General features: G+C 39.5%; 2 protein-coding genes across 2 annotated transcripts in view; one reads left to right on the top strand and one right to left on the bottom strand.

Annotated features, from left to right (window-relative positions):
• Positions 1–3117, bottom strand: part of ap1b1 (adaptor related protein complex 1 subunit beta 1) — a 33315-nt gene extending 30198 nt beyond the window's left edge. Inside the window, exon 1 of the mRNA XM_080854387.1 lies at positions 3083–3117. The gene's annotated coding sequence lies outside the window, so the exon portion shown is untranslated. The remainder of the gene's footprint in view (positions 1–3082) is intronic.
• Positions 3118–6447: 3330 nt separating this feature from the next.
• pxmp2 (peroxisomal membrane protein 2) lies at positions 6448–12276 on the top strand (the record flags this gene model as incomplete). Its single annotated transcript, XM_080853580.1, has 5 exons — positions 6448–6557; positions 7081–7203; positions 8134–8296; positions 11995–12114; positions 12208–12276. 5 exons carry the CDS (start codon positions 6448–6450, stop codon positions 12274–12276), a joined length of 585 nt encoding a protein of 194 aa, XP_080709706.1.
• Positions 12277–18809: the final 6533 nt, after the last annotated feature.

Raw genomic sequence — 18809 nt, 5'->3', positions numbered from 1 at the left:
CCGTCAGGTTTTTCAAAAGAACAACCTGAGGAGAAAAACCCATCTCAAAACAGGAAATGTTTAAAAATGGATGAGATGTTCTTGCAAAACTTATATCAGATTCCAGCCACTCTGAAAACTCGTTTTATATTAAGCAGTGCATAGCACAGCAGTTTCCATTTCCTGTTGTCTATGGCAAATCTGCAGTAGTTTGAACTATTGTGAGAAATCAAACAGGACTCCTAACTAAATCTCGAACCTTAGGCCTAGATTATTGATAGGCTAATCGTACACCAAAATAATTAAAACCTACTTGACCTCTGGAAAACACCTCAATTGTGGCTGCTTTGCTGACCTCCAGAAAGCATTTTTCACAATGGGCTTCAAAACAGCCAATCAAATGAAAGCCCTCCCTTCAGTACTCATGTTCATTGGCTGGAATAGTGGATGGATCAGTCCACTGTCCACTTTGGTCCCCAAAAACCAGGACTTCTTTCTTAGTGCACACACAGATAGGACCGCAATAAGCCATTTGTTGAATTTGACAAAAAGTGCATTGGATTAGACTCAAGGAATCACTATTAATGACCGATACAATCAGAACACTACGTAAATTAATAATACAAAATAAAAACTTGGTCAGTATTGAAGTTTGGGACTGTTTATGTTGTAGGCCGATTTTGGGATGGTGTTAAAAAATATTAGAACCCTGGCATAAGCCTAGAGCAACATCTTTATTTTTCTGATGCAAGTATATTTTCACATCATGTAGAGTTTGCCTAGGTTTTCTAGGCATACTTTCACCCATTTCTTAATTAGCTAATCAATGTGGTCAAACTCACAAGGACAGACCTACCTACTTCACAGACCTTCCACTACCAGGTCAGAGCATCGACCAGGCAGGCAGTCACACGCCCACTTCAGAATTGAAATTTAGCTTCAGCTTGTAAAAATATTATAATTTGTCAGATTAAGCGTGACTTTAAAATGATGGTGGTTGATTTATGTGCGAGAGAAAAAAAAATTGTAGCTGCAGTTCCGAGTGAGGGACACTGGCTACTAGTATGCAAAGGTACTAAGGGGCCAAGAGTGGTTCAGGAGAGTAGAGGAGTAGTTTAGCAATGAAAAGGCTGCTAGTTCAACGCCAACACCTCCTCAACAAGTGTCAGAGTCCTTGAGTCACTGAGCCTCCAACCGCTCCCCAATGTACAGACCTTAGATAGCAGCCATTGCCATTGCATGAATGGGTAATGCCTGAGGCATACATTTTTCATAGGGATTTTATATAGGGAACCATCAAGTTTAAAATGATAACACTAACAACTCCAAACTTCCAGTCAACTTCCACAGGGAGGAAAAATGAAAAATGACAAACAGGGCACAAAATATACCTGGCAGCCTGTACTCTGTCTTACTATAATGATATCGATTACTTTCCCTCCCTATACATATCAAAGTCTGTATATGTGAACTTCTGACGTCAAATGTATATGACTGACAGTATGGAGAGAAGTGTAGTTCGTTGAAGTGTTTAAAGCAGCAATAAGAGCTCTGTTTCAAAACTATCAAGCTCACTACCTAAAAGGAATGGAAAAGCCTTGCAAACACAACCAATAGCCCAGTTAACACTGATAGAAGCTTGCCAACATACTAACTGGTGTCTTTTGGCAGTATGGCTGGCAATGTCATGCTGTGAAAGCATTTTTGCAGGGTGTTCCAGCTAGGAACACTGAACTACAAAGGGCATATCCTGGACGGCTAGTGAGAAAGACACAGACGTCACATGATCATGCTATCAAAAATAATTTCAGGATGGTACCAAAACGATCTGCCTATAAAACCATACCTCCCAAATGTGTCAACTTGTTGCATAGTGTCACTATAAAATATGTATGATCATTTGTTGGGCTACATTTATCGGTTACATTTACGTTGATGTACATTGTGGTGTGAGTGTTGTTTGAATGACAATATCTTGCACTGTTCAAAAGCACAGAGGGCACAGGTTTTGCAATTTAATCTGTTTAATATTTCAACTGCACCGCCAAAGCATTAAAGTGAACGTTACCTACCAAATACAACAGCTAAGTAGACGCTAACAAGCAATTGTCAAGATTACTTGGTTACTTTTTATGTTTTAACCTACTCGCAGGAAATTAACGTTGGTTTATTTATTATTTCAGTTAGAGATACCATGTAAACGACTGCTAACTTAAACGTTAGCCAGTTTATACCATTCTTTCGTGGCTCATCAAATCGACTGATTTGGGACGTGGATGATGTAACTAAGATTTAGTGGTAACAAGTGACAATAAACCTGAAAAGCAAACATTGACGGGAATGGTCGACAACATATGTAGCTAACGTTTATTTAGCTGGTTAAGACTAACATTATAAAGGTAATGTTAGCCAGCCAAACAGCAGGCAACGACTGCTAATTAGACAAGGCAAGTTCACTTAACATTAGCTGGCTAACATTAACTGGAACAGGGTCGAATAGAAGTTTCCATAAGGTAAGTTAACCTCGGCTGAGCAACCAAATAGCGACATTAATGCCAGGCTCGAAGCTACAATCAAACGTTTATTCAATGAGCTCATCTGACAGGTAGAGGTATCCGAATCGTAGCTTGCCATCAACTGAGTTTGACATCAATATCAACTAACGTTAAGCTAGTTTCCTAGCAAACATTAGCTAGCTAGCTTGCTAATGGTAGCTGACGTTACCAGACTATGCGAAGCCTTAAAACGAACCCAGATCTATTTCAAAACACAGAGAAAATATCCTGCATATTTCAGCAGTATTTACTCACGCATAACTGACTTGCCCATTCCATCTTTAACAATCAAATAAACTTGTATTTTTTAGGAATATAAAATGAAGCGTGAATGTTAGCTTCAGAGTAACAAGATACCGTGGCTTGCTGAAACTAACGTTAGCTTGTACCATGACATGACCTTCTTAGTCGGAGATTAAGAGAGTATTTACTTGCATAGTTAATCTTTTAATCTGTCACCCTATAGTGAATAGCAAGGGCACATGGTAAAAGGCACAGTGAAGTTAAAATTAGACACGATTGCTCGGAAATCTCGGTAAAACTCTTACCGTTCAGAAGTGTTTGGCGTTACAATTTCGTTCACTCCCACTTTTCTCGTCATTACAATATCACTTCCGGCTTCCACACTGTTTTACGTTGACAGATGGGATTAATGTGAGGTTTATGATTTAAAAAAATAAAATGAACAAAAACTAGAAGTAGTGCGTAGAGGGGATAAGGGTATTTTGATGAATTAACTCCTGTTCACAATAAAGTGTAAGTGAATAGACATTTTATACAGTATTTTTTTTTTAAGTAGTAGGCATACTTTAACATAAATCAAAACATAGATATTTTTTCATTAATAATCATCATTATTTTCTTTGTTTATTCTGCCAAAACACAATTCAATCCATAAACTAGGCTAAATAGGTTGTAACATGAATTACAACCCAAATAAAGTTGAAAACAAGTTATTCTTATGCAAAATAATAAAGACACGATTGCACACCAACAAGTATTATTTATATAAACCAATCTTTTAAAAACAGCATGTAAAGAAGGAAAGGTTTCAATTTTTTTAAACAAACTCTGAATTGAATTAGGCTCACTTAATGTCAAAGTCCGCAGACATTTAAAAACAATAATGACCTAGATAAAAGGCCTACCCTTCTACGTCTTTTAAAAATCTCTAAAATGTTCCATTAACGAATCCTGTTAACGAGGTGTGGCAATTTGCTGTTCTCAATGTTTCATTAAGGTTGACAAATTTGATGATAATTCAAAACGTGCCAAAGCTTTTTGGAGTACAAAGCAAAGTGGACCGGCAGCCAAAAGGTGGGGCGAGACACATGACAAAGCAGTCTATGATTGGTCAACAGACACATCATTCGCACAAGACAAGACCAGACCTCATCAGACAGCTGTTGAAGGCAGATGAAGAAAGAGCTGATGGTCCTTTTGGTCAATGAGCAATAGAAAAGTAGGGCCTGGGAAGACGGAATGGGTTTTCAAGCATCAAACAAGTGGACATTTTTTTAAATTGTGGTTCTGTTGCATTGCCCGCCTTCCATTGCTTGCAGTAGAACTTTGAGAAAAGTGCAACTCTGCATTTCTGCAGATATTCCACAACATTATACAACATTTGGTCTCTCACCACCAAAGCTCCTCTGGTCACACACATACACACACACACACACACACACACACACACACACACACACACACACCACATGTTAATGGAAAGGGTGTGCCACTAGGCTTTCCAGACTATTTAAGATGTCATGTCTATTTATAGGTCACTTTGAAAATGTAAGGGGCTGTTTCACTTTGAAAATGCAAAACACGTGTTTTCCCCTGCGTACCCCCTACATCACTTTGCCTACCGCTGGGGGTACACGTACCCCAGTTTGTGAAACAGTGACCTACACCATCAAATGTGTTTATCTCTGAACTTTCAACTATACTAGCTACTGTGAGTGCTATGTCTCCTTATGTCATCCTGATGGGAGATTTAAACCAGCATACGGATAATTCCACCAAGCGATTGACTAAAGACTGTAGGGCCTTGTTTGATTGCTTTGGTATCCCCCAATATGTGGACTTTTCAACCCACAGCAAAGGCCATATTTTAGATCTGCAAAGGTCTTACACTATATTTTAGATCTGCACAGGTCTGCACACTTACACCTTTACAACTCATTGCTGCTGAACTACCCACCTCAGACCACAAGTTTGTGCTATAAGACACCTACCTGCCTACCATGGTATGAAAAGATCAGCATGACAGGTCATACTTCAACATTAAATCGACACATATGTTGAGCCTTTTGGGCGGGACCTAAGAGAGGCCTTAGCTTAGTCTAACATTGACAAACAGCAGCTTAAGCAGACAAAGCTGTATAACAGGAAGCAAAGGGTCAGCTTGTTAATGTTGGTGACAGAGTCCTGCTGACCAACAAAAGTGAAGAAGAAACTAGCAGATATATGACACACTGTATGCCAACGGATCAAATCAGATACAATAGATGGCACACTATATGCCAACGTTTCAAATCAGGCTGTGTGAGAACAGCGCACAGAAACCCTTATTGTGCCAGTGGACTTCTTGCATCTTGACACAGATGACACCTGTTAAGTCCGGTCTTGCCTCTTTTCTTTATTTCATCATCTATTCTTCAGACCGCAACCAAAGCTGCAGCCGGCTGACACAATTGACCATGACATGGTATTTATAATTTGGACTCAGTCGGTCCTTCACAATATTCATGACAGTAGTTATAAGTTGCATTCACCACAGTAGACCTTATAACTTCAGTAAATGATTTTGGGAGGGCAAACCATGTTCTTCGCACACCTTCCCAAACCATAAAGCTGTCCTGGGATGGGAGCACACTTCCTAATACAGGAAAATAAATCCATGGCGGCAAGAACTCATGCAAGCTTGTTTGGAGAACATACATAGTAAGTATTGTCTATCATTCCATCACATGTACAGACAATGGCATAACATGGATTTTGCAGGGCAATATTTATACAATAAACAGATATTTTAAACAATGGTAAACTGCCAATACTGGACCCGCCGTGTCTAGTGTCTCATCTGGTTGTCATTGGGATGCGTTATGTATATACTGGGGTGACTAATTAGGCTGGTGAATAGGCTCAAACAAACTATGTCTGCTCAGTGGGTGCGGAATCTTTTAAGGGGAGTTCATTAGAGCATATTCACATGTACCTGTGAGTAGTAGTAATTTTTTTTTGTACCAAACTTTTCTTTGCAGTTTTGGGTGTTTTCATTTTTTTAAGGTGTTTATGTGTCCCCTTTGCCATGTTTATGGCCATGGTTGGTGTTCATCACTGGTCAGCTTTCTTTGGCAGGTGGACATTTTGTCCAAATTTGGGTTACCTATCTGCTTTGTTTTATTTACATTTGTGTAAATGTATTTTACTGGGTGTGCGTCTATGTTCAGCTTGCTTGCTGTGTTTTTGTTGTTTTATTAGTTGGAAAATGTGTCACAGAGCAATCAATGCAGCGAGTCCCAGGACTGGTTGTGGTGTTATGTTATTAACCATCTACACAACTCAACATAGAGAAGGAAAAAGTTTCAATACACAATCGTAATCCCATAGACTTTTTGTTTAGATTCAGGGTATTGATCCTCACTGTCCTCTAGCTGTCTGTTCAGTGTTTCTGCACTCCAAAAACTCTGGCTCTCTGATAAATTGATTGATTAACTGATTGATTCCTATTGGGAGAGAACAATCACTCCCACAAAAATCCCAGGTCTACCAATTGAAACAAAGCTACAGTACCCTAGGGGTGGAATAGGACCTGTCTGTCCACTGCAGAGCCTCCAGCCACTGGTCTACAGAGTTGGGTTACCAGTCTACATAAAGCCCACTTGTGTCACACACGGGGGAAGTGTCAAAGATGCCTGCTCAAAGTGTACTGGTGGCTCACCCAGCTTTTCACATGAGGCTGTTGCAGCAGTACTTAAGCTTGCTGAGGCAATACCCAATCATCACCAAGTCTGTGACAAGGTCGGTTTGACACTTCTTTGTAAATATTTGGTATAATGTTAAGAATCCTTTAATATGTCCTATAACATCCTACAGTATAAGCCTAGGTTACTACTTGTAGAGGCTATTTATCTTTTTATATAGGCTATATGTTCCTTGTCAGCAAAGTAGGGTGATAGGTTTGTTGAGTTTTGTATTGCCACTTGTGTTTGGCATGTAACTGTGCAGAGTAATGGAACAAGTTTCATTAGCTTATCATTTAGTTTCCACAGAGTTTATTCAGCTTGTATTTGAAAGTGAGAAGTGGAACTTGAAGAGGGTAATTCTGGCTGACTTTCAAGCTCATAGATCTGCAAGCATCAGCCACAGAGCGACCTTTGCACCCTTTAGTCAATTCCTATGTTTGTCAAAACGTGGCTTGTTGATCATTACCTTTTCTTGGAATGTTTCACTGAAAGTAACATTGTTTTTATTTCCATTAAATGGCAAGTTTTAAGTTTTGAGTTTTGAATTTTGTTATCCCATGAAATTGAATAATTTGCAGTGCCACACTGTCAGCCTTGGGCAACCTATTGTCACAAGGCTTGGAAGCAAGAAGAAGGACCAAAGAAGGTGTTCCAGTCAAAGACTTTAATCATCTAGGACTACTCCATTATGCTCTTTATGGGTATGTAAACTGTTACAACAATGTTGTGGTCAACAGCTAAAGTTTGAATCATTGATAATGGTGGAAGGGAGCCTTTCTGAAACATCCCAGCAGTCCTTCCTTCTATGTTCTCTAGCTGTATTCAGAGATGCTCAACAGATTTGATAGAAAACATAATAATAATAATAAACTTTATTTGTATAGCACCTTTCATAAAAAACAATGCAGCTCAAAATGCTTAACAGTAAAGAAATGACGTGCACAAAGAAATTACATGTACAGTGATCCACATAAAAATACACATCAAATAAACATAAAACATAAAAACTCAGATAGGGTGCACAAAGATTTAAGATAAATAATAGAATACATAAAATGCTCAACATAACATAGAAAATAAAACTCTGCAGAGATATAGTTTATCTAACCACTTAATATTTAGTTTGGTGATAACCGTCCTGAGAAGTCCTTTACGGTGCCAGTATGCATGTTCCAAGTGCTAATGGAGGTGGGAACATTGCTCCTTACCCCCATTATTCCTCATCTATGCACATAGCCATTGTCAAATAGAATGGACACATCTACATCCTGCAACAGTACCTCCACCTCTGCACTGGTGAAGTAAGATCTGCGTTTACTTGACCGGTGCTCGCTTTCCGCTTTGACATGACTCGCATTACGAGTTGCTTTTGTGTAGATTCTGTCGATTCATTGTTCTTATTGGTTGGGTGTTAAGAGGTTTGTATTGTATCTGTCATCCCCTTTTAGATGAGTATATTGATAACTGTCAAAATGTAAGGAGATCGTCTCTGAATCAGATCCCTGCCTCTAACTTTACAAGTTGACATTAGTGTGAGCCATGATATTTGATATCTTGTGTCAAAATGACATAAAATGTATTAATTTTGATCTATTTTGTTGTTCAATCTGTTGTTGTTGCAATGGTTGCAGCTTGTGTGTGACAGGTCCTGTCAGCCACTACTTCTACCAGCTGTTAGAGGAGCTGTTGCCTGCCTCTGTGCCATTCTGCATGATTAAGAGACTCCTGTTGGACCGCCTCGTCTTTGCTCCAGCTTTCCTGCTGCTCTTCTTCTCTGTGATGACACTTTTGGAGGTACATTTCTACCCTGCTCTCATCATTAGTATGGCAACAAACTAGCCTAGCATTAAAGGTGCAGTCCATGATTCAGTTTTGCTTTTGAAAAAGCTTGTGAGTCCTGATGCACTTTGTTGATTGGCGGGGATCGTTATATCAGAATCAGAATCAGAATCATGTTTATTGGCCAAGTACATTTTCATATACAAGGAATTTGTTGTGGTGTTTAGTTGCTCTCAATGTACTTTAACTGAAAATGTGCAATATATCACAACAGTTTAGGATCAAATAAATAAATATAATGTAATATAAATATAATAATAAATATAATACATTTTCAAGTGTTCATTAAGGTGACGACAAGGGGAAAAAAACTGTTCCTGTGTCTGGTGGTTTTGGTGTGCAGGGATCTGTAGCGCCTGCCAGAGGGGAGGAGCTGAAACAGATTATGTCCAGGGTGTGAGGGGTCTGCAATAATTTTCCCTGCCCGTTTCCTGGCTCTGGTGGTGTACAGGTCCTGGATGGTGGGCAGGTCGGCACCAATGATGATTTCTGCTGATCTGACTGTCCGTTGTAATCTGTTCCTGTCCAGTTTAGTGGCCGATCCAAACCAGACAGTGATAGATGAGCAGAGAACAGACTCAATGACTGCAGTGTAAAACTGGATCAGCAGCTCCTGAGGCAGGTTGTACTTCCTGAGCTGGCGCAGGAAGAACATCCACTGCTGGGCCTTTTTGGTGACTGATCTAATGTTTGGCTCCCACTTCAGGTTCTGGGAGATTGTGGAACCCAGAAACCTGAAGGATTCCACGGCAGACACAGTGCAGTTCAGTATGGTGAGGGGGGGCAGTGATGGGGGGTTCCTCCTGAAGTCCACTATCATTTCAACAGTTTTGAGCGAGTTCAACTCCAGGTTGTAGCGACTGCACCACAGGGCGAGCTGTTCAACTTCCCTCCGGTATGCAGACTCATCTCCATCTCGGATGAGGCCGATGATTGTAGTGTCGTCTGCAAATTTCAGGAGCTGAACAGACGGGTCTCCTGAGGTGCAGTCATTTGTGTACAGGGAAAAGAGCAGCGGGGAGAGCACGCAACCCTGGGGAGCACCAGTGCTGACTGTCCTGGTACTGGATGTTATTTCTCCCAGCCTTACCTGCTGCTTCCTGTCTGTCAGGAAGTTCGTTATCCACTGACAGGTGGAGGCGGGCACAGTGAGCTGGGTGAGTTTGGTGAGGAGGGCTTCCGGCATGATGGTGTTGAAAGCCGATATATATATGATACAAAGTTTGAAAACAAATCTCCTGGCTCTGTAAATGAGAAACAAGTATAGTGGCTCTGACCATGCCATAAACAATTCCAATCTATCAATATGTTACTTCAGGGTCAGAGAAGGGAGGGATACAATTTGATTGGCTGTTGAGCTCAAATATCAACAGCCTTTTCCCATAATCTTGAGCATACCTTTAATGTTTCAGGTAAAGAGGATTAAAAAATCTGCATTGAATTGTCACCCTCAGCATCCTCTGTTTTCCAAACACCTGTTTTCCAGTGCACCCAACTTGCTCTTGATCTTTTAATCAACACTTTGTAGTCTTCATAACTCTTGAGATATTAGATGCAATTTCAGAAATTTTTACTTGTAGGAAACATGATCAAAATAGCGCACATATATCAATGATGCGTAGGCACTCAAATCGGGCAGAGCAATTTTTTATGCATAAAACGGTATTTATGAAAATATATTTGCCGGGAAAGATTGGGCATCTGGGATGGACCATCACACAGTGGAAACATGTATTGTGGTCAGACTAATCAGTATTTTAGGTCTTATTTGGAAGAAATGGACGCCGTGTGCTCCAGACCAAAGAAGAAAAGACCATCCAGAATGTTGCAGCAACAAGTCCAAAAGCCAGGGTCTGTCATTGTGTCAGTGCCCTTGGCAAAAGTAACTTACACTTCTGTGATGGCACCATTAATGCCGAAAAGTACATAGACATTTTGGAGCAACATATGCTGCCTTCAAGACAACATCCTTTCCATGGAGGTCCATGCATATTTCAACAATCAATGCAAAACCACATTCTGCACAAATGTCAAAGGCATGGCTGAGGAAGAAGGGTGTGCGGGTGCTGGACTGGCCTGCCTGCAGTCCTGACCTGTTTGCAATAGAGAATGTGTAGAAGACCCCAAACTGTTGCACACCTTAAGACTTGTTTGCAGGAAGAATGGGACAAAGTTACACCTGAAACGCTTCCTTACTTGGTGTGTTCAGTGTGAAAAGGAATGGCAACATTACAAAGTGGTAAATGCTTTACTGTCCCAACGTTTTTTGAAATATGTTGCGAGAAGTGAACTTGAATTAAGTGCTTCTTTTGAAAAAACAATCAAATTCATGAGGTAAAACATCAAATAATGTGCTGCTGTATTGTTTTCAGTATAATACAGGTCAAAGAGAATTTACAAATCACTGTTTTCACGTTTAATTTGAATTTAACATACCGTCCCAACATTTTCTACATGTATCAGAAGCAAAGGGGTTGCCCTTTAGATGTTGCCCTTTAGTCTCTGAAAAGCATTTTCAACCACAACCCACACAGCGCAAAATATTGTATTACTTTGGAAAACCCTGTAAGACAACTCTGAAGCATGATGGGGATATACGGTAACCATGGTACTGTGATATAGGGTAACCATGGTACTGAGATGTAGGGTAACCATGGTACTATTGAAATAGCATATCAGTATGTGCCAAATGTGTGGATTGTCTTCCATTCTGAATGAAATCGTTTCGTTTAAAATATTCCAATCGCTGTTTACGCGTGTTCTGATCCAATCCAGTGGGTATTTACTTATTCTAAAAGTGGACATTTTCTGGGCAAACACTGCTAAGGAGAAAATAATATGGTCCTGCATGATCTTCATACTTAAACTGTAATGGGGATGAAATCTGGCCTGAGGAGGATTCTCTCCGGCCAGGACGGGTTCCATGAGGCGGTAATTAACTTGCTGACCACATCCTTATCCAGAGATCTCAAGGATATTTCCCATCAGTCGACTTTGTTCGGATCCTGCCTTTGGTCCCAGAGTTAGATATCCCACATCAGACACCAAATACATGTCGTAAAAACTTTCAGGTGCCATAGGTGTGAGACTGCAGCTTTGTATATGGCAACAGGGAAAGTTACAAGCACCACAAGAGTCAAGCAACAAATTCAAAGCTCTGTGGGGCAAAGCCCCTTATTATTACAAACTCAATTCATGTCACACACACCAAACTAGTTTTGGCTGGTTTCTATCAAGACTAGAAAAAAGTGTTTCATACCTCGCTGCCAGGGGTATGGAAATGGTACTTGAAGAGGACAAGATCATATAGGCTAAAACCTAAACAGGACTTCAAAGGAGAACATATTGGCTGTAGCATCGTTGTTGGAGAAGCCAGTATTTCAACTTAGCAACTTTCCTTAATCTCTGATGACCTATGGTCATTTACGATTTAGCACAGTAAATACATTTCTATATTTAATTGAATATGACATACGCAGATTATTTGTATTCTAGTTATTGGTAATGAAAACAACATTAGCCACTAGTGGAGTTGGGGTTGCTTAGTGCGTGCCAGGTTGATGTCTGGGGGTGAAGGGGTGTGATGTCTACAGAAAGTAATGTGAATTGTATGTAAAGAGTTTTATAATGACAATCAGAGTTTTCTGTCATAGGGCAAGACAAAGCAGGACCTGAAGGATAAATTGATGAAGGGTTATTGGACTGCACTGAAGATGAACTGGAGAATATGGACTCCGTTCCAATTTCTTAACATCAACTTTGTACCTGTGCAAGTAAGTATGTTGGCAATATCAGAAAATAATATTCTTTGACTTAAATAAGAGAGCTGAAAAAACAGACTCAAACATGTCTTTCCTTTTTTCCAGTTCCGAGTGCTCTTTGCCAATGTGGTAGCACTGTTCTGGTATGCCTACTTAGCCACAGTGAGGCAGTGAGCTCCTGTTCCACTTCCTTCCTTCTTCTTCTTCTGGTCACCAGTCTGCCCTCTACCTTATATTTTTGGAATTGCTTATTTAGTGCCAAGGGTTTTCTTTTGAAGAATATTGAAACTGATCCATTGCTTCACACAGTTCTATCTTGAAGTGTTCAATAATATGCCAACAGTATGACTCAAATAATGTAACTGAAAGGAAATTATATAATTGTATGTACACTTTGTCAGAAAACATGCAATATATGAGTTCCGCATAACACTGGCTATGTTGTTAAGGGTTAAAATAATAAAGCCTGTGCATTGACTTCATATCTTTAGTATGTCTTAATATATAATGTAATTCTTATGATTTCAGTAAATGTCTTATCACATGTTTTCCTTACTACATACTGACATTCTCTTGTGGACATGTTTTAGGGAGGCCAACCATGTAGCTGAGCAGAAGTAAGAGCACCAATGATCCATTTGGGTCAGGACTCACTGTGTCAGCCATGTTTTAACGTTATATACTGTATGCATAATAAACACATCTGACACTTGACCAACAATCAGTTTTGACCATTTCAACCATCAACACTCTTCTCCGGTTTAAACTATGTTTTTGTAATGTTACTTACTTGATTCCTTTTTCACACTTTACTCTGATAAATGTAACTTAGCTAACATAACTGTAAAAAAAACACCAACATTTAGTTTATACCTGAAAAACAGCATGAGTGATTAAAAGGTATTGGAACCGTATTGGAAAACTACAACAGTGTGCATTTTTACTGTGTGTGTAAAAAAAAACTTGATTTACATGTGAGAAGTGACGTTTCGGTGAGGTTAGGAAGATAAGTGGCAGCCTTCAGGTGTCTCTGTATGCTGAAGTCATCCATTATGGCATTGGGTTCATTAAGACCTGATGAAGTCATCCAATATGGCATTTGGTTTATTGAGACCTGATGAAGTCATCCATTATGGCATTGGGTTTATTGAGACCTCTTCAGGTGTCTCTGTATGCTGAAGTCATCCATTACAGTTTGGGTTTATTGAGGCCTGACATGTTCAATTCTGCAGATCTGTGCTCGGAACTAGGGGGCCGAATAAAGGAACACACACACATTCTTAATGGCACACACCCCAACAGAGCACACTTGAGTACACAAGCTTGCACACTCACACACTCTCCGTCTCTTTCATACATACACTCCCCTTTAGGTCATTAGTTAGATTATATTTTAGAGTTAGAACATATTTGTGTCTTTACTTCATTTTGTGTATAAAACCTTTTGATTGTATATGCTGGTCTATTAAATGTTGCACAAGAATGAATGCTGCCAACCTCTTCTATTCCTTCAACCTTTATTATCTATTGATAAGGTAATTTTGGTTCTAATTATTAAATTAACTATTAGATATGAGTTCCTAATTGATAGTTATGATGTATAAGAGATTGTTGTATGCGACTAATTTGTGAATGATCTTTGTGTGGCGTCCCCATTGATCTGCTATTGGTGTTGATGGTTGATGATGCCTATCCAATCAGGTGAGATCACATGTGATGGGTGCTGTTGTCAGGATAGTATCAACATTACCTTGGTGGCCCTTGTAATGAGTACTATTAATGCACAATTGCACTCTAATTTCACAGTTCACAAGGTGGGGTATCTACATTACTTTCGTGCCCATATGCGAGGATAGTTTATCTGGAGCCCGTATGAGGCTGGTGCCTACAGTGATTATACCTGAATATCCACCTAAGGAAATTGCATTAAAAAAATATCAGATTGGATATGTTGTTGATGCTATAATTATGCAGATTATGTCTCTATTATCTTGTATCATGCCTGACAGTCAAACTGAAAAATGTTTTGGACACAGGCATATTTAATTTCATTTTACAAATAGTAAATCAAACTAATGTGATTTAAATAAGGCTATGGCATGTTAGCAAGCCTGCCTTGTTTGATTCATTGTGAAAGGTCAGGCTGGGTCAGTGTCAAGTCTCGCCAGGTCTGGAACAAGATGAACAGACACAGCTACTGCCTGTGGTATTATTAGTTTTATTACGTCAATGATACGTCCAAATACATGAATACAGCTCATTGTATCATGTTTTGATGTGGTGTGACTCCTGCAGGTCACATGTATTAAATAGGTCACATAAACACAGGGTGATTGGACTGTGAGTTGCTTCTTGCTGTACATGTTGCTCGCCCAGGAGGGCCGAGGAGGCGCTATGCCTTGATTTCATAATCCATCCATTGGATCATTCTCTCACTTTGTGTGGTGGTTATAGCACCATTATGTCATAGGTCTGGTTTCAAAATAGCACACCAATGCATTACATTTCTGCTATTGGTTCACATTCCTATCTTTAAAAGGCTGTTTTCAAATACAGTTTGGATGGCCTAGGCTACCAAGCCTATGCAAACTGAGTCCAGGATTAGTAGCCTACATCGGCTTCTCAGAAAGACTGACTGGAACAAAATGAAAGGTTTCATCTATGTCGATTGTGTTCGTTTAGGTAACGGAACTTCTCTGGTTGGTAGTTGTCATTAACAACTGAGTGAGTGGTGAAGATATTCCGGGGAAAAAAACAGACTTTCCGAGATGAATGTCATAACAAACATTCGGGTATTCTCTGAGTTTGTAAAGTGAAAAATGCGAGTACAAATCTCAGAAATGTACTGAAATTAAAGTCGTTGATTTACCGGGAGGAACAACTCGGAAAGATGATGTTTATTTGGGGGGCAATGAACCATCGCTTTATTTTGAAAAGTTGGATATAGCCTACACTGTAAAAAAAATTTTTGTAAAAAAACAGTAAATTACTGGCAGCTACGGCTGCCAAACAAAAACCGTAAAATTAAAGTAAAACATCCTAATTCAAATAAAGTGCAAAAACCCTATATTTACAGATATTTCCATTTAAGGATTTGCAGAGAAAAACTGTTTTTTTTATAGATTTTTCCTCAATTAATACAATCAAACACCATTAATAAAGTGACAGCCCTAACAGTTTAGCAGAGAAAAACTGTTATTTACAGATTCTTCCAAATTTATTACGAGCAAACACCTTTTATTAAGTTAGGGTACTAAAAGTATAGCAGAGAAACACTGTTATTTTACAATGTTTTCCTCGATATTTAAGATTAAAAACCTTCAATAAAGTGGCAGCCCTAACAGTTCAGCAGAGAAAAACTGTTATTTTACAGATTTTTGTATCTATTATTAATATCGAACACTTTCAATAAAGTGACAGTACTACAAGTTTAGCAAAAAATGCTGTTATTTTACAGATTCTTCATAATTTATTATGAACAAACACCATTCATTAAGTCAGGCTTCTTTAATTAAGATTAAAAAATCTTCAATAAAGTGGCAGCCCTAACAGTTCAGCAGAGAAAAACTGTTATTTTACAGATTTTTGTAATATATTATTAATATCGAACACTTTCAATTAAGTGACAGTACTACAAGTTCAGCAAAAAATACTGTTATTTTACAGATTCTTTCTAATTTATTACGAGCAAACACCATTCATTAAGTCAGGCTTCTTTAATTAAGATTAAACACCTTCAATAAAGTGGCAGCCCTAACAGTTTTGCAGAGAAACACTGGTATTTTACAGATTTTCCCTCATTTATTACAATGAAACACCTTAAATTAAGTGACAGCAATTCACATTTAGCAGAGAAACTGTCATGTTATAGATTGTTCCTACATTTTTATGATCAAACACATTCAATAAAGTGCTGACACATGCTCAAGATTGTAAAATGATGGTTTTATTTTGGAGGACAATTATTTCAAACATTGACTTGCAGGGTTTGTGTTTAGAGTTTATGTTTAAACAAAACAGATACATCTAGAAGTTTAAAATTAAGTTAAGTAAAAAAGCATGAAACAAAAAAAAAAAGTTTGTCACGGAATGTAGCGGCTCAAGGCCGGATTATACTCAGATTATAGAGAGTTTCAGGTGATGCAGAGTTTATTGATGGAGTACAGCCAGGGAACAGGACACAAACATAAACAGAGTATCCAAATTCACGAAAGGGTTAACAGACAGACAGAGTTCTAACACAAAGAACAAGATCTAGGAACATGAACTAAAGATCGCACAGAGTCTCACTCTGGCTACTGTGTGCAAGGGCAAATAACAGAGGTACACGGCTACAAGCCGGACAAGACAGTCACATTACTCCCGATGCCGCATGCGCGGCACTCTGGATAATGCAGTCCTGAAAGTCTGCCGGCAACGAACTGGCTGACTTGGAAGCCAGCAGACAGGGAGCTTGCTGGGTTGGAAGCCAGCTGACAATGGGGTTGTAGTTGCCGGTGGCCGGGAGGCGGAATCCCAGGGACGTAGAGTGGGCCACAGAGCTACAAGTCTTGGGCAAAGGTTTCGTCCTTGTAGCGACGACACCAAACACGGAGTGAGGGGAGTGCAGGTTATATATAGGGGGTGAATCAGGTGTGTGTGATCATGTGATTGGGGACATGAATGCAGTGCAGCTGGGACGGTGAATGATACTGATGACATGCAGCTGAGAGTATGAGTGAGAGTGAAACAGGTGTATGTGCTTGTGTGATTGGGAACGTGAAGTGAGCTGAAGGGGGCGTGGCCGGAGCGGAGCTCAGCAGCAACATGACAATAGCCTCTACCCACAAAAGTTAAAACATTTGACTTCAGACTCATATTAAACTACATGGAGTGAGTCAGTCCATTGCAAAGTAATTTCCCCCTTTTCTCGTCTTTATTGTTCTGCATGAGTTTCACGCACATCTCATTCCAAAACTACTCTATAACAGCTGCCTCTCTTTTTGGAGTGGTTTTGTTGGGTTTAGTGCCCATTCAGCATAAGGGAATTTTGGACAATGCTCTTGTGTGACTAGACCAGGCTTGCCGATGCCGTTAAAATGGGTCCCAAATATGTATAGTGGTGTTTAGTTCAGGGGTGGCTTGATTTTAACCGAATGAACAAAGTGAGTCTTATTTTATTTTATCTTATCAGGATAACCCAATCAGCCAGCAAGATACGCGAAACTGTAACTAATATCATAGGTTGACTGACCTGTCAGTCTGACACAACGCGCCCACCCAAGACTATTTTGTAATTCCAGGCAGTCTATGATTTACCGCATTTTTTCACACCTGCCTAAAACTTTTGCACAGTACTGTATGTCACCACCTCGGTTTCAATGCAACTTCGCTGAAATTACATTTAACAAATACACATAGAAACATTGCAGAACAATGACAGTGTACAGGGTTGTTTTATCTTTTATTTCAATGTAAGACATTGGGGTGATTGCAGGAAGATAGGTGCCAGTCTTCAGGTGGAGGGTCTCTGTATGCTGAGGTCAGTCAATATGAAACAACAATAATCCTTGGCACTACAGTCATCCTCTTACTGAACTACTCTACTACCACCCCATACCCTTTCTGAACATTCATATAGCTATCAAATGAAATACAACAGGTCATTCTCCATGAATGAGCATGCAAACATCATAGATATATAAATTAATATCTTAGTATTCAATAGAAGTGATCATCATTTGGAGGTAGAGCATGCATGGTGTGTCATAGTTTTGGGAGACGACAATATTAAAACAGTGGACCAGACATAATATTCTAATGAAAATCAGGATCACAGGGACATTTACCTCATCAGCCTCTCTGCCACTCACACTCCTCAGTGTGGGCGATGTCGAAGACACCGTAAAGCAGTGTACCATTTATATCGCAGCCGTAACCTCACTATGGCTGAAACATTAAGCATGGTAGTTCCTGACCAGTTGTCCAGCTCAAAAAAATAAATGAAAAAGAGTACCCCAGTTCCAAGGATCCCTTCTTTAACATGTCAGTTTAGGTGGGAACATGTCTGTAGTGGATATGTAAACAAATGTGTAGTAAATATGTTAACAATTGCATGCCTGTTCTAAGGGATACTTCAAGGGAGCCATAGTGAGGGGGAAGAGCGGCGTAAAGTGGGGGGCATGGCATGTCCTGATCTGCTTTGTGTTGGCTGCTCCGGTGCTTAGTTTGCCAGGTGTGGGTCCATGGATCACATTTACTAGTGTACTACTTAACTTGCACTTACAGTAGTTACATTTCTGCACTTTTGTTCTATTCCTTATGTAAAATGTATTTAAGTAAGAGATGCCATGAAGTTCATGGTGCAGAGCTGTGTTACAACGGCAGTGCCTTACAGAACATCCTTTTTTTCAAATAAGGCATGACATCTGAACCCCTGCTCTGGTAGTGCTAGGCAGTTCATCCCACCAACGTGGAACTACAAATGTACGTTGGATGATGGATGTATGGATGTTGCTATGGTTCCCAGTTTTGCCTCTCTGTAGGTAAACCTGAAGGAAAAAAGAAACACACATTAATTAATTTAGCAGACATTTACAAAATGCCAATCTGCACCATACCAAAAACGCAATGTCACTGAAACTGATGAAGTATATGGTTGACACTAGGGTTGTCACGATACCAAAATTATGACTTCGATACTATACCTGCCAAAATATCACGAAACC

Source organism: Sprattus sprattus, assembly GCF_963457725.1.
Source record: "Sprattus sprattus genome assembly, chromosome: 16".
Classification (NCBI taxonomy): Eukaryota; Metazoa; Chordata; class Actinopteri; order Clupeiformes; family Clupeidae; genus Sprattus; species Sprattus sprattus.
Note: the sequence above shows the minus strand (reverse complement) of the source record. Positions and strands in the feature narration are given on the sequence as shown.